Raw genomic sequence first — 15,836 nt, 5'->3', positions numbered from 1 at the left:
AAGATTTGAGGCCTTAGAATTGTGGTGCTGGAGAAGACTCCTGTGAGTCCCTTGGACTGCAAGGCGATCAAACCGGTCAGTCCTAGAGGACATCAACCCAGACTGCTCTTCAGAAGGCCAGATAATGAAGATGAAACTCAAATATTTTGGTTATCTAATGGGAAGGAAGGGCTCACTGGAGTAGAGCCTAATGCTGGAAACAATAGATGGCAAAAGAAGAAGGGGATGGCAGAGGATGAGGTGACTAGATGGAGTGAAGCAGTAGGCGTGAGATTGAGTGGACTCCGGGGGATGATGGCGGACAGGAAGGCCTGGAGGAATGTTTTCCATGGGGTCACGATGGGTCGGACACAACTTTGCAACTAACAGCAACATGGAATGGTGATTATGCAAAATGTTTGGTTAGCTACCATATCCAGCCTCAGGTAAAACCAGCATGAATGACAGAAGTTCACGTTCTTTCTAGCACAGGACTTATTTCAAACAAAGCAACACACACACATTTCTGACCATCATAACACACCTGGCAAATCAAATCTACCATTATATCCTTTCTGTGTATGTGTGGAAAGAAGCAGCCCTGTGGCTATGAGTTATGTCAGCACTACAAAGTAATCCATGTTCATTATACTAATATATATATGGAAAAAGGAGTAGATATCAAGTCTTCTGTTGCATTTTAATGCTTTTATGCATGAAACGCTTTAATTAAGATGGCCAGCGGGTTGCCGTGGTTAGAGTGCTGGAGTGAAACTGGGTGACCCAGTTTCAAATCTCCTCCCAGCCATGAAGTTCACTGGGTTAAACTGGTCAGATATGGGCTCATAAACAAACCTACTCACAGGGCAGCTGTGAGGGCAAAATGAAGGGAAGGAGGGGAGGATTAGATATCCTGCCTTGGCTTCCTTGGAGGAAAAAAGTTGAACAGTAAATATAATTATAAATGAAATATTTAGTGTATTTAATTCCCTTCTGTTTACAGTCTTTGCCTTCCACTGCACCATAGTATATTTAAATCTGAAAATCCCCATAATATTTCATGCATCTGAGTAAGTGAGTTATAGTCTGTAAATGCTTGTGCCAGAATAAATGTGTTAGTTTGCAAGTGCCACAGGGGTCTTCCTTGGTTGAGCTGTTAACAATTTCTTCAAGTTGATGTTCATGCTGATGGAAAGATATGGGGTGGGGCATATGAGAAGCAAGGTGATGCTTTTCAGATTTCTAATGTTTCATATGTTCTATGAAGTGGTATCTGCCTTTCAGTTCCTAGGATCTCTATGCAATATACTTCCAAGTGAGAAACTAGATGCATCTTGTCTCTAGTGCAAATACATGTTAATTAGTGCTTATAGTAAAATAATGCACAGAAGACATTTTAAAGCTCTGGATGCTTGTTATTACAGTATAGTATAAGGTAAACATGCTTTTCTAGTATGGAATCATTTACTTTATTTTTATATTCATGTTTTAACCTTCCTCCGGGAACTAAAGATTCCCTATTTTTACCCTCATGAGAATCCTGCATGTGAGAAATAGGAAGCATTGCTGGTCCTCATTAGGTAACCAATGTGAAATTGGAGAGTCGCGGTATTGTTTAAAGAACTTGTAAAATAAGAATGGGGAAGAACAAGTTCATGATAAATGCCTCATGTAAAAAAGTCCTTTGGCAACTTCACTCTCCCGTATGCAGATTATTCCATCTCAGGTGAAACTGGAGTTGGGGAAAAGCCTGCATGAGGCAAAAGATGGAGCCCTGTGGCCAGGACTTTCAGAAGTGTCACTGTGTCTGTCATGGCCAAAATAGCAAACAGACTTGAGTTATAACACCTTAAAGCCTAATGGATTAATGGAAACATAAGCATTTGTGGATTGCAACAGTTTATTCTATAATAAGCAGGTTATTATTTAAACTACCACAATTCTTTTTGCAATATAGTTTGTGGTTGATATGGTATTGTAATAGCCTTCACTTTAATGTTACGATTATCTATTACTATTAACATACTAATATTTCAATGTGATTAATTATTTAACAAGCCCTCTTTGCATCCACGTGATATTGTTCTACTCTGAAATACATATAATAAAACTTGTGTAGGAGTTTCAGCCATATAATATTCTAAGCAACAAAGGAATATTCTTACTACTGGCTCCAGCACAGGCACTAGCACTAGAGTGCTGGCAGCCTGAGCAACAGAAAAGTGCTACCGCATTCATAGTTAGGGTTTTCATAATGAACCTGTCATTGCTTGAACAGATACCAGCCACTAAAACACCGAAGAGAAGAAAATCTGCGATTGACTGTTTTCTCTAAGGACGTGGCAATGCAAGGCAGAGGGATGTGGAAGTCACTTGGGTTAGAGCGCAAAGTGTAAGGCATGCCGTTTTCTATCATGAATTACTCCGCTAACACAAATGTTCCATGCAGAACTGTTCCTTTCTGAAGCGTCATTTTAACACCCTGAAAAGGAAGGAAAAGGACATTGAGAACCAGAACTTCTCTTTTTCACTTCCACCCAGAAGCCAATAGTGTGACTAACAGTAGTTCCCCAGAAGCATAACTGTAAGTTTGTAGCTTTGCATTCATTCACACAGCAGTCCCCATCTTTGCACCCTCACACTACTGCATAACTGAGTTTAGGAGTGTCACGTCAATCAGTTAATGACCCATTTCTAACGTTCGCATTGGTGAGCTAAAAACTCTAAAGGACTACAAGACTTTGGAACATGAAACCAAAGCTCAAATGAGTGTGGTGTAGCAGTTACACTGTTGAACTGCAAGTCAGGAGATCTGGTTTCACTTGGCCATGAAACTCACCGGGCAGCTTTAGGCCAGTCTAATGTGCCTTAGGTTCTTTGCATGAGAAAAACAGGCAGGATATAAATGTAATAATAAAGAAATAAAATGGACAGTTATGCAACTTAAAGTGCTGTTAGTCTTTATGTAACAGCAAAACACTCAGATGTCGGGTTTACTTTCTTGCCATAATGGCAGCATACATAGTAGATTCATCTAGGGTTGTTCTAGGTTGGTTTGCATCAGATCCATTGTCTTGCGCAGCTGGCCAGTGTGGACCACATGGCTGCTTGTATGTTAGATGCTTATCGATGCTCAGCTAAGCTACTTGATCCTCATCACACAGTGGCGCAAATGGTGCCATGCCTCTCGTGATCAGCACAGGGTGAGAAGCCGCTGTTGGTGCAGAGTTGTCCCACTCCAGAGGCACAGTGTCTATCTGACTATCCCTCCCACTCTCTGAAACACTGAAGTTGTGCTGTGGGTCCCATGGTATACGGTGAAGAACTTGGGGAAATGCAACTGTGCTCAGAGTCACAATGTTGTTCTTTAATGGAAGCAACTGATGATTTATTGCAACTTTGGACTTTAAATTGACTTTCCATTTCTTTCCGCATATACAGACCAAAAGCTAGAGGAGAGGAGTGGAATGGATAGGAAATATCTGCCTAGAGAAATGGATACAGAACAGAGAAATGATAAAATGGGAATGTGACTGTTTTTACAGATGGACTGGGAAAAGGCTTATCACTAGGTAAGACAAAGCTATATAGCAGGAGCTGGGAATCTGTTAACCAAGATCATAGGTTAAACACCTGTTCCTTACTTGCATCCCAATACAAGTCAATAAAAATAGAAATGGTGCATATACCAATAGGCATGTGGTATCAACAGCATGTGCCATATGTAAACTATAATGGAGTCCAGAACATCATGTAGCCTATCGCCTGCTACAAAATATGGTTGCATTTAAGCAAAGGGAGAAGAACAAGTTTGTTTTTTACCTGCTTCAATCAGGATATGATAGAAACACCATGGAACACCTGGTGGTCTGGCCTCAAAGCAGCACCCTTTCGCGTTACATTCATGTGCAGGGATTCCTGGGTATCCACAGTTGACTCTCTGTTTCACTTCTGTGGGACACACCTCTTTTACTGTTTCAAGAAAAAGTTATTTGGTGATTGGTGGATGCTACCCATCCTGGTAGTTGTCATTAGAACTCTCAGAAAAATCTACCATAGATTGAAATGAATTTAGATTTCTGTGAATCCAATCTGTGGATCCTGACTTTCCCCGTATCTCAAGGGTTCCATGGACTTTAAAGAAAAAATCTTTACTTTTGTGAACATTTACTCATAGAAAAGTATGGAAAATGAAAAACACCAAAACTAGCAAAAATGCCCATTACACCCAAAAGCTAAAATGTGAAAGTGTGCTTTTGGGGGGATTTGGAAATGTTTAGTGGAGCAAATTTGCACAAGTTTGAGTTGGCACAAATGCATATCTCTGTGTGCAAAATACAGTTCTGCCAAAGAGCAGATGACAGAACAAAAGGCACTAGAAAAGCTGTCAAACACAGATAAAGCAGATTTTGCCAAGTCACTACATTCCTAGTTGTGGCTCAGTGGTAGACCACATGGTTTGCATTGGGAAGGTTGTAGGTTCAGTCTCTGGCATCAGCATCTCCAGACAGGGCTGAAAAACTCCTGCTGTTTTTCCCTGTCCCTGGAGAGGTGCTGCTAGTCTGTGTCAAAGATATTGAACTGGATGGACCAGCAGAAGGTAGCTTCCTATGTTGCTTTCACAACTCAAAATACATGGACCATTCCTTGATCCTGAAAAAGTCTTTATCATGCATAAATTTTCAGCCTGTCTGTCACAGCCACACTTAATGCATCTGGGCACTAGAATCAATAACTTACAACCAGCTCTGCACCAGTAAGTGATAAAATTATATCTATCTCAAATTACTGAGACATTCAAATCAACTCCCTAAATTCTGAAAAAATACCCTTCTTTTTTCTTTTTCTTTTAATGTAAGACCTGCTCATATGACCACTTTCAACACTAGTTCAATAAATTAACACTAGCAATTGAGGTTATGTTTCATGGATGTCCGAGTACCGTTACAGGAGCAATGCTCTATGGATCCAAACATGCCCTCTTTTTGTGCACGCCACTGATGTATAATCATGGAAGGGAAGAAGTTGGATTCTCTTTCAGTTGCCGTCATTCAAGGATTTCCATGGGACACTGATGTAGCATGTCCAAAAAGACACTCAAGCCTATCATCTCCATATCTGTAGCTTGAAATTGTGTATTTCTGGTCTTGAAGACTTTGTATAACAAATGGATTCATGTCCACACTGGAAGGAAGTTAGTTCCTGTTCAAGCCACATTTCAGATAGAGTATAGCGCAGCCTCTCATTCTCTCCTCCCTCCCTATCTTCCTCCTTCTGTTCTTCATGGATTGCTCACACTAACATCTCTGTACATGCTACATCACTCTGCCCTTAAATGGCTGTGTGAGAAGGCCATCTGTTTTACATCACAGATATTCGGCACTTATTTATCATTTTTGTTTATGATTAATGCTTCTTGCTTAAGTGCTCGCTTTTAACCAAGAAAAACAATAATAATCATTCACATTTGTATCTAAAAGTGCCAAATACCGTTAGGGTGGTTTACTATCATAAAGCCAAACAATAACCACTCCACAAAATGCAACAATAAAAGTGTCAGAATAATACAACATGTAAAAGTTTAAAATATTAAAAAAATTAATATGTTAACATTAAGATCTGGCAGTAAAATGAATAATCAAGGCAATATTAAATGCCTACTTAAATAGGAAGGTCTTAAGTTGGGATCTAAGGATGCAATTCCATGGCTCCTGGATGTTGTCTAGATGGACATAGGACAATGTGGGGTCCCAACTGCAACCCTGAAGAAGCACTGCAAAGTTGGAGCTGAGGCTCTTGCAGAAAGCATGGTTCTTTCCATGCCAGCTGTGACTCCAAGGTGGCAAGATGACCTTAGAACCAGCAGCAGGGGAGAGGTGGGGAGAGGAGGAGCAAGGCACTGTTGTCCTACGAGCAAACCTAGAAGTACCTATGGTCTGTCTCCTCCTGAGCCAATACAACACAGTTAGATGGTTGAAATTAGAAGGTGTTTTGGAGAGTGAGAGGAGCACCAAGGCAATGCTTACCTCCATGCTACTTCTGCCTGCATTGGACGCCCATAATCCTCCAGGTCTGGAGGGTTGTAGGCAGACACATTGGATGACATCCTAAATGTATTTGATGAGGGTGCCAGGCAGACTTCCCTGAGACAGGGGTCACTATAGAGAAGGCCACTGTGGGTGGCTGCACCCAGACAATTGCCTCATGACAAACAAAAATGGCAAACTTATGCCAGTCAGTTTGCTGATCTTAGACACTGGTGCTGAAATATCCAAGTCTTTGATGATATTAGGCATGATGCATGTTTGGACAGCTACCATATCTGTCTGTCTGTCTGCCAAGCAGCTATTAACTCACTTCTGACAAACATAACTTGTTTTAAGATAATACATGAAAAAAATCACATGTACTTTATAGAGATAACTTACATGGTTTAAAGCACCAGGGCACTCCTGGGACTTTTGAATCAAAGCAGCATGCTGCATCCCTGCATTGCTGGGGAGTGATTCCTGGAGGTCCACAGTTAGTTCTTTTTTTGGGATCTATATCACAATGGCATCCCGCTGGTGGAGGGAAATGAAAATCTCAGGGTTAGGTAATGTTGGCTAAACCAATGTTTATTTAGTGTACACATCTTTTAACATAAAGTGTGAAGGGCAGATCACCAGAATCTAACTTCTTGCAAGAAAAGAAACTGGCCCACTGCCTTGATAGATAGAGCAAAGTGGAGGATGTCTTGTTTACACCCCAAAGCTATCTTGCTTAGGGGCAATGGAGCAAGACCGTCTTGTGATTCTGCCTGTTGGCCACAGCCTCATTTTTAAAGGTCGCTAGTGCTGCCAAACATTAAGTACATACAGCTGTGTCAATACTGTTAGCTACAAAATTCCCTTAAAATACTGTGTAAGTAACGGATTTTCAACTCTGCACATGCACTGCCCCTTCTCAGCATTCCTGTGCTAGATGGTACCTTTCCACAAGGAGTTCTGCTGCATCTGGTAATGGCTCTTGCCATTGTGGTAGCACCCTCGGACTGCACCGTTATGGTAGCCCTGTGTTCAGATGTTGCCATGTCCTGGGTTAGTCAAGACCATGGGTCTTCATGAAGAAATTTCTGCAGCAATTCTCTGTGTTTAATTAGTTTATCATATCCTAATTGAATGCTTCATAGTTAATACATGAATCGAAAGACATGGAGTCAATCTTAAGAGCCTGAATCACAGGCCTCATTGAACTCAATGGCCCATGGAGCCTTCTCAGAATTGAAGCATCATATAAGGCCATCACGTTTTAATGGGCTGATCTTATGGAGCTCCTCGACGCCTACCAATAGCACAAAAAAGGGGGAAGGAGTGGTTTATTCGTGGCCCTCAGAGTTCTGCTGATGGTCATAAGAACATAGAAAGAGCCATGCTGGCTCAGACTAAAGCTCTATCTAGTCCAGCCCTCCGTTTGCACAGTGGCTAACCAGGTGCCTCCATGGGAAGCCTACAACTGGACCTGAATGGAGTAGCCTTCTCTCCGTTCATTTTCTCTAGCAGCTGGAACATAGAGGCATACTTCCTCTGATACTGGGGGGAATATATAGCCATCATGCTGAGTAGCCTTTGAAAGCTTCTCCTCCATGAATCTGTCGATGCAAATCTAACCATCTGCCCCCTTGTGCTGTCACTTAATCCATCCTTCTGCAAAGCAAGCAGAACACCGCAAGAGCGCTGACGGAACCTGAATGAGGGAGTGAGTGTGAATTCCCTGTGTTGCATCCTGTGAGCTTCTGGGCCTTATTATGTATCTCCTGGGCTACAGAACATAAGCAATGCTCAGAGGAGGCTTTGACCCTTTACTTTTCTGAAAGCCCCCAAGTATCAATACCCAACTGTACTAAGCATCTCAGCAAATTTAGCAACAGGAAGAGGAGGTTCTTCCTTCACCTTCTTGGAGTAGCAATAAATAATTGTAGTTATAAATACATTTCCCAACTTCTCCTAGATAAGAACTTATCAAGAGAGAATGCCAGCAGGGACATGCGAACTATCCTGTGAACTGCATGGCACACTACTTGCATAACTATCTGTTGGCAGAAATCACAGGCGCATGCTCAGTGTAAAGAATTCCCATCTGACAGGGAACAAGTTTGTTCCCTTGAAGCCAAGGCTGCTGACTTGCAGAAGCTAAGTGAGGTGAGATGTTGGTGGACGAGACCTTTAGAACCCTAAAAGCAGTTTCCCAGCAGTGCTGCCAGGGGTCATGGGATGGAGGGTGTTGTTCTGAAGAGAAGGGAACAATCAAGAAAGTAAACATTCTCCCACAATGAGGATGTGCCTCTAGGGGTGGGAGACCAGTAGTAAAAGGGAGATTAAATCATTAATTAGCTGGATTTGTGATTGGCATGCTGTTGTGACATACTGAAAGCCACATTTAGGTTGCAAGAAAGAAGGAGGTTTTCTCTGAAATGCTATCTGTTCCATATGCAGGACCAGCTTACTCTTTTTTGCAGGGACATCATTTGCTTAAAATTGGGAGCAGCAGGTATCCATGGGAAGGTCTTGTGGATTTCATTAAAGGCTTCCTACATTTCCCCAGATCCCACAAAGCAAGTTCCACCTTACAAGCATCATGTTTTTTCTTTAGCTGTTCACTTATGTCTTCCATCCACTAATCTAGTACGTTCAGAAAGGGCCACAGAAATAACTGTAGAGGCAAGGTACTCACGTGGTATCTCTATCTTTTGAGCCAGTGTGCTGAGTCCTGAAAGTAAAATGAGTGAGAGAAGCCAGGTCCCCATCATCAGCATGGTAGCACACAGACCTTGGAGAGTCAAGCTGTAGCTCCAAAACGGTTCCCTCCAACCTCATTTTATACCATAAATGGTGTTTGTGGGCAGTTTTCAGATAACAAGTTTCCAGTTCAAATAACACTTGGCATTTGATTAGAAAACGTAACTACGCTTTTTTTGCGTATTTGGTAGTGATATTAACTAGGAGATAAATGTAACAATAAACACTGTAGGTCAGCTGTCATTCATTAGCTGCACCGGAACTTTATTCCATATTTTGAACAGCTTCATATAGTAAACAATTTGGACAGCAATTTAGACGTTCATTATTTTGATGTGCTGCTGCTGCTGCTTTCTGCATCAGGTTCCCACCTGTACCAATGCTAAGTTTCCTAAATCAAAATTAATGTTAAAACTCTGACCGCAAAGCCTTGCCTTAGGATGCCTATACCTATCAAACATCAGTGTGCAGGCTTTCAGAATTAACAGAACAATTCTGTACATGTTCCCTCAGAAATAAATCCTATTGTGTTCAACAGGACTTATTACCAGGTAAGTGTATAGGATTACAGCTTTTTATTGCTAAAATGAATATTTACACAAGCTAAACACTCTGAAACATATCAGATTATGATTTTCACTTCCAGAATATTTTACCTAATCAATCTTTATTTCACTTTCAGGCATGCTTAGATGCACGTTTCATCTACTTGTCATTTTTAAAGCAATGATGTCAACAGTTTTACCCACCAATTCTTTTTCATCAAGCTCTAAATCCAACAGAATCTTAACTTGGTCATACAGAGGACAGATGAGTGAGAATATAGTTTCCAAGGGAGAATTGTTCACATATACCATCTATAACTATAGCTGCCTTCAACCTCCCCACCATTTTGCACATTGTCCCTTTGTCTACCAGTGGCTGGAAAGCTCTCTATTCTGGATTCCTTTTGCTTTGAGTCTTTCCTCAACTTTGATTTTATAGTGGGTTTTCTTTCTGGAAAAATAGACTTATTTGGGCTTTGCTTCTGACTGCAGCTGGCTTTATTTCTGTTGAATCCTTCCCAATTTTCCCAGGTTCCCTTCCCGGCATTGTTGTTTTACTAGTGCTCTAATCAAGCATTCTAAGAAATGTCCAGCCATGATGGTTCCCACCAAGCTTTCCAACAAAAAGTATTAGAAAATGGAACAGTTAATGGGACCTGTAAGGTCTTCTCTGTTCTCTACAATCTCCTAGTACCCTATCACAGAAATCAGAAAGGTCAACTGAAAATGGGCTTCAAACCTCCTCTTTGTATCCCTCTTCCTTTGGAACAGGTAAATATCTGCCACACCTCTCTATTTTCCTGTTTTTCTCTATTTGTACTGGCTGGCATATTGAACAATCCCGTGTCATTTGCATCTGGGTTTCCCCCTTCAACACCACCTATGAAATTCCTAGCACCATCCCTGTTCCTGTGTTTGGTGACCACAACATCCTCATCTCCATCACTCACTCTGTCTACAGATGTGTTCTCAGTCTCCTACTCCTTCTTTCTCTGTTATTTGATAGCTGCTGGCCCAAGCTTAATTGGGATATTGTAATCCATTTCTTCATTCTATATCAACATCTTATATTTTGTAATGAAGCCACCATTCTTTGATTCAGGTTTTAGATTATGTTGAATAGTTATTAAAAGTAGGAGTAAGGACAGTGGAGCCTCATACTTTGAACTTAATTTGTTTCAGGAGGTCACTTGAACTCTGAATCATTTGAAGTCCAAATTCATTTTCCCCATTAGAAATATTGGGAAATGAATTAATCCATTCCCAGACCCTAAACAAGACCCATTTCAATAAACTTAAACAGCAAGTATGGCTTCCTGAAATAAATTAAGTTTGAAGAATGAGGAACCACTGTATTAGCATTTATGTTAGTAATGTTATGCTTTTACTGTACCTTAGTGAGGAGTGGTTATATATATCACCAAAAGATAAAGCAAAAAAAAAAAAGAAAAGAAGAAGAACTGATAATGCACAAGCGTTGAACAAGAGATGTTTCACAGCCAGAACCAACTTGGGCACAGAACAGATGATGTTTATGCTGCAAGCTCATTTTTTTCACTTCACATGCAGTTTGAACCTAGAAGCATCATTCGAACTTCGGAGCAATTTTATCAGTGCCTTTTTTGTAAAAAAAAAAAAAAAGGTGCCGGAACTCACGTCCCTGCTGGCAGTAAGCACACACACCAATCCCAAGCCAAGCAGCGTCCCAAGCAGCTATCTCTCACTATCAGATAGCAGATAGCAGACACAATAAAAGCCCGCAGGCACTACGTTAATGATGTTGCTGCTGATCTGCTACTCCATTCAAAATCACTTCATAAAATCCATTGAAAAAACGGTGCCGGAACACTGTTCTGGTGCGTTCTATGACCAAAAAAAAGCCCTGAATTGTATCTTAACTTTAACATTCGAACTCTGGATGGTTCAAAGTTAGAGTCATTTGAAGTTATGAGGCACCACTGTATAATGCACAACCTTTTCCATGGCCTACCAAGTTTCTGTTTTAAAGAGGCAACCCTTCCCCCTAGACAGAATAATCATTCGTCCAGCACAACAATCCCCCTGAAGCTACTGTTGTTGGTAAGTCCTTTGAAAGAACTGCCATTGATTGCGTTGGTACACCATGACTTGTGAACAGCTGATGGAGGACTGCTATGGCAGTGGCTGATGCTAAGCTTGCGATGATTTGAGAAAGAAGCTACAAAATCAGAAAGGTTTCGCTCTGAGAAGTCAGTGTGGATATGAGACTAAGGTTTCTGGTCACTATCCAGGGGAATACAGAGAACCTCTGAACACTGCTTTCATCTGCACAATGTCCATGTGTGCAGCTTGCAGAGTTCTCGGAATGGTCTGGTGTTCTGGTATGCAATAGCAACCTGATTTGGCCATGGCTGCACCCTTTGTGGACTGCCACAAAGAAAATGTCCTGAGTTCCTTACCAGTTACTCCATCAGCCAACCTCTGCATACCAACTTGAGAACACATTTATGTATTTATTGGATTTACAGTATATCTCACCTCTTTCCTTTTTTAAAGAACTAAAGGTAGCTGACATCATTCTCCTGCTGCTGCTCTCAATCTTATCCCTGCAACAGCCACCCTGTGAGGTAGGTTGTGACTGGCCCAAAGTCACCCAGTTACTGTGGCTGAGTGTGGACTGGAACCTGGATCCCATGTTCTTAACCACTGCACCACACTGGCTCTCTTGACACATGCTGAGTTGAGTTTTTGGGTTGTCAGCATGGCATTCTGTTCAGCCTGTTCAGCCAAGTGGAGGTTTAAGCACCAATTCCAGCATAAGGGCTACTCCTGGAGGGGGTGTGGCATATTCAGATCTCTGTAGTGGTGAGTGACTTTTGCAATTGCAATCAGGTTTCCTGGCTTGTATGCATTCAACATGACAATCCAGCAAAACAGGGGAGGTTGGCTTATAATTGGTAAAAATTCAAAGTGCATTATGGTCATTTTGGATTTCAAAGGTATGCCCATGTATGTAGCTATGAAATTTCTCTATTACAGCTGACACTCCCTTACTGATTTAGGCATAAAATCTTTCAGTAGGGGTAATTTCCTAGAAAGACAGTTGCAGCATCTGTACTATTCAACAGTGTGTGGGTAAGGACAGCCCTAAATCCAAAAAAGAGGCACCCCATGTAATGGAGAGAAATCTCTGTTCATCATAGTGAACAAGTGGGAAGTCTGAAGTTGGTATATTCTTGAGATTTCAAAATGCTGCTTCGTGTTGGCAAGTCTACTCCCAGCAAGTGATGTCCTTATCCAGCAAGTGCTGAAGGGGTCTTACTATGGCGGTTTTTCCCCCCAAAAAATGTAAGATAGGAATGCTTGGACTTCCTGTCTGCACATTGATTTAGGGACATTGTACCCTAGTCAGTCAATATGGAAGCAGGATAATTTCATAATGACAGTGAAAGTAGAGCAATGCCATCCAGTGTCTGAAGCACTTGAATTCAATGGGTATAAAAATGAAAATCTTTGTTTCTTGCATGGCAACAAAGGGTAGAAAAGATTTAGTGTTTGTGTTGCAGCTCATGCATTATGTGTAGAGACTATTATTCCTCTAGGCAATGATTAAATACTTTATTATCCCTCTAATCCACGAGTTAACTTTTTAAGTGTTACTACACAGATAATGCAATATAGACAGCTCTGCAAATGGAATCTTTAAATGCATGTGTAAATATAGGGCACATTCTACAAATCGTTAAACTAAAATAGGATTTCAATACCCCTTTTGTTTCAATGTAGAATAGCCAACGTCACATTATTGACTGAGATTTGTTATAACAGCTTTAGTAAATTCCTTTCTGTTTTTACACATTAGATCAGGTTCTGTTTCTAGATTAGCAAACTGTTGTTAGAGAAAGTGTTATCTGTCATCCCATTCAAGAAAAATGACAAAACTCAATTTATCACTTTTCCTTGGCCTCCTTTCATGGTACCAGCATGCTCATTATGCTATCTGAGCAGCTTTTGAAGTGCCGTCCACCATGCCTACAGTCACACCAGCCTTCAGCTCATGGCAGTTGCAACAACTGAAAGGCAACTTACACTGGGGACATTGTGCATGTTGGAACTGCATCTGAAGCCTACAGATTTTTACGGGATCGATTCTTCAGATATTATCAAGAAGACTCACTGGCCACCAAGTGTAGATGTGACTTGAGCATTTGGCTGGTGGATTTCAGTTATGTTCAGAAGGAAAAGACAAAGACATGGCTGGGATGCCATTTGGTGCGTTATGGAGAATATGGCTGGGAAGCTTTGCATTACTGGCGGTCAACTGGTTTGAATTACAGAGTGTGAAACAATATGAAAGAATTGCTGGATTCAGCCTGTGCTTCGTTGGAGGGAACCCAAAAGTTCTTAAGGGCAGCACCCACTGCTTCTGGCTTGAGGAGAGAGATGCCACAGACTGGGGAGTGCTGGACAATAGACTTTGTTTAAACAGACTTGTTTGGAAGCAAAGTGTGTTTGAATCTGTGGGGTGCAGTCCACCAACTTTGGAACAGAGGGAAGGCAGGGAGTCTTTGATCCTTGATCCTTCCTAATTTTAACCAAATCATTACCTCCTCCAGAAATGTGATGGGGGGAGCTGGAAATTTCTTCTCTTCTCTGCCTCTCTTGAGTCAGTTTGCAGGATTTGCATGCCCACTTGGATTCTGCAGTGGTGTCATTTTCAGTTGAGCTGGTCTCTCTTTTCTGGGATCAGTAAAGTTACCATAAAGGTGTATCAGCAATAGTCTCCGTAAGCTGAATTTCAGCTTATAGCAACTTGAGCAAAGTTTTGTGTGTGTTTGGGTTTAGCCAGAATTTCATACTGTCTACCTAGGATACCATTTGTTTTTATGGAATCATTCTTTTGGCAGAGGTATTTTCTTTGTATAAAATTCTCCCAGAAAGAAAGAAGCATTGAAAAGACAGCCAGTAGATGGAGGAAAGGGATTCAAATTCTTCAGGAGGGACATACTGCATGACAAGCACAGAGGTGCTGAGTGGTAGAATTTTTAGACATGGGACTATCTTAAGGGAGAAAGAGAGAAAGGGACATTGAAGAGTTCTGGGATCTTCATGAACTTCTTAGTGCAAGCATGGGGAACCTCAAGCCCTCCAGAATCCCCCAGATGTCCCCACCTTCCCCTTTCATAATCCTTTTGTGAGTTCCCAACTCCTCCCAATTTTAGAAGGATAAAATGCTTCATTTAAGGCTTAGTTACTGGTAGCGTAAGCTATAAGCTACAATTGGTTGCCTTTATTTTTTGTATCCTGGTTCCATCCCTTTTTCGTTTAGCTGTGCCCCAGTTGGTTGAATGCCATCCCTCACTGGATTGTGGCCCTTGGGGGCTTATCTGAAAATGGACCCAGCTGTTCAATTGAAAGAGGCTGTGCACTTCTTGCCTTAGGAAACTGCAGTGGTCTATCTAGCTCAGTATGCTCTACTAGCTGTATGCTGTATGCGACAGCTCCCCAAGGCTTTTGCTAGGAGAACTTCCCAGCCCTTCCTGGTTTGGAATGGAATCTGGGGTCTTCTGCATGAAAAGTATGTATTCTAGCCCCAGATTTGAGCTTTTCTGTGAATTGAAGGCATCCCTCCCCATTTGAAAGATAAGATGGGATGATCTAGGTACTGACCCTCTTTAATCATCACAGAGGCAGTGATGTTTTTCCAAATGAACTGTGGTACAATACAGGATATGTAAAACATTTAAGGTCACTGCTATCTGCATATCCACGAGGATTATGACGGAGATGTTATTTTCTTCATGATAAGCATCCTTATAGATTAGGTTTTAAAGGCAGAATCAGCGCACACTCTTCTATCTTAAATAAATGTGCCTGTGCAAAAAGGACATGGTTATGCATGCCAAAATTAAATGTAACTATCAGGGCTAGAGTAGATGGAGTGTTTGTCATGTAGTTTACCTTTGCATTTTTTATTTAAAAGTCAATCGACTGGGCAATAAAGGAGCGGGATCAGAGGTGAGGTGTGGCAGGAGGTGTGTGTGTGTGTGATGGAGGATTATTCTGATAAGGCCCACAGGGCAACAAGCTTCCTGGATCACCCATGGGTTATTCTACAGCTTGTACTCACGATGGGTTTGCCACAACATTTGAACCCAGGCAACCAATCCTATTGTGGGTTCATGCCACTTGACAGGAAGGGCAACAACCTCTAATCAAGCTTGCCTGGACACACAGCAGTGCCAGCCACCTTTCAAATGCCCAAGCAGCACCAGCCGGGTGCCCTCCATGACTGCAGGCTGTTTTGGGCTCACCAAAGCTTTGTTGTCCTTTATCCCCTTTTTCCCCAGAGACAGAAAGCCAGCATAGCAGCCTCCATCAACTCAAAATGCCCAAATGGCACCTTCCAAAACGTACCAAATGTGCCTCACCCTGATAAACAAGGGCAAGGCAACAGCAACAACAGAAGACCTTGCCACAAAGGGATTTTAGTCTCAGCATGCCCTTTTCACAAGCAAAAACCCCCCATGTCTTTGCTTTTCTTTGACAGCTCACC

At 41.6% G+C, this 15,836-nt stretch overlaps 1 protein-coding gene across 1 annotated transcript in view; it reads right to left on the bottom strand.

Moving 5' to 3' along the window:
• LOC123029123 (putative gastrointestinal growth factor xP4) overlaps window positions 1-9,613 on the bottom strand; it is a 43,130-nt gene extending 33,517 nt beyond the window's left edge. Inside the window, exons 1-4 of the mRNA XM_044441738.1 lie at window positions 9,466-9,613; window positions 6,408-6,542; window positions 3,802-3,951; window positions 2,456-2,461 (exon numbers count right to left, since the gene is read on the bottom strand). Of these exons, the coding sequence (XP_044297673.1) occupies window positions 2,456-2,461; window positions 3,802-3,951; window positions 6,408-6,542; window positions 9,466-9,613 (439 nt within the window). The remainder of the gene's footprint in view (window positions 1-2,455; window positions 2,462-3,801; window positions 3,952-6,407; window positions 6,543-9,465) is intronic.
• Window positions 9,614-15,836: the final 6,223 nt, after the last annotated feature.

Source organism: Varanus komodoensis, unplaced genomic scaffold (assembly GCF_004798865.1).
Source record: "Varanus komodoensis strain SLA01 unplaced genomic scaffold, ASM479886v1 scaffold4, whole genome shotgun sequence".
NCBI lineage: Eukaryota > Metazoa > Chordata > Lepidosauria > Squamata > Varanidae > Varanus > Varanus komodoensis.
This window is presented reverse-complemented; position numbering and strand designations above follow the sequence as displayed.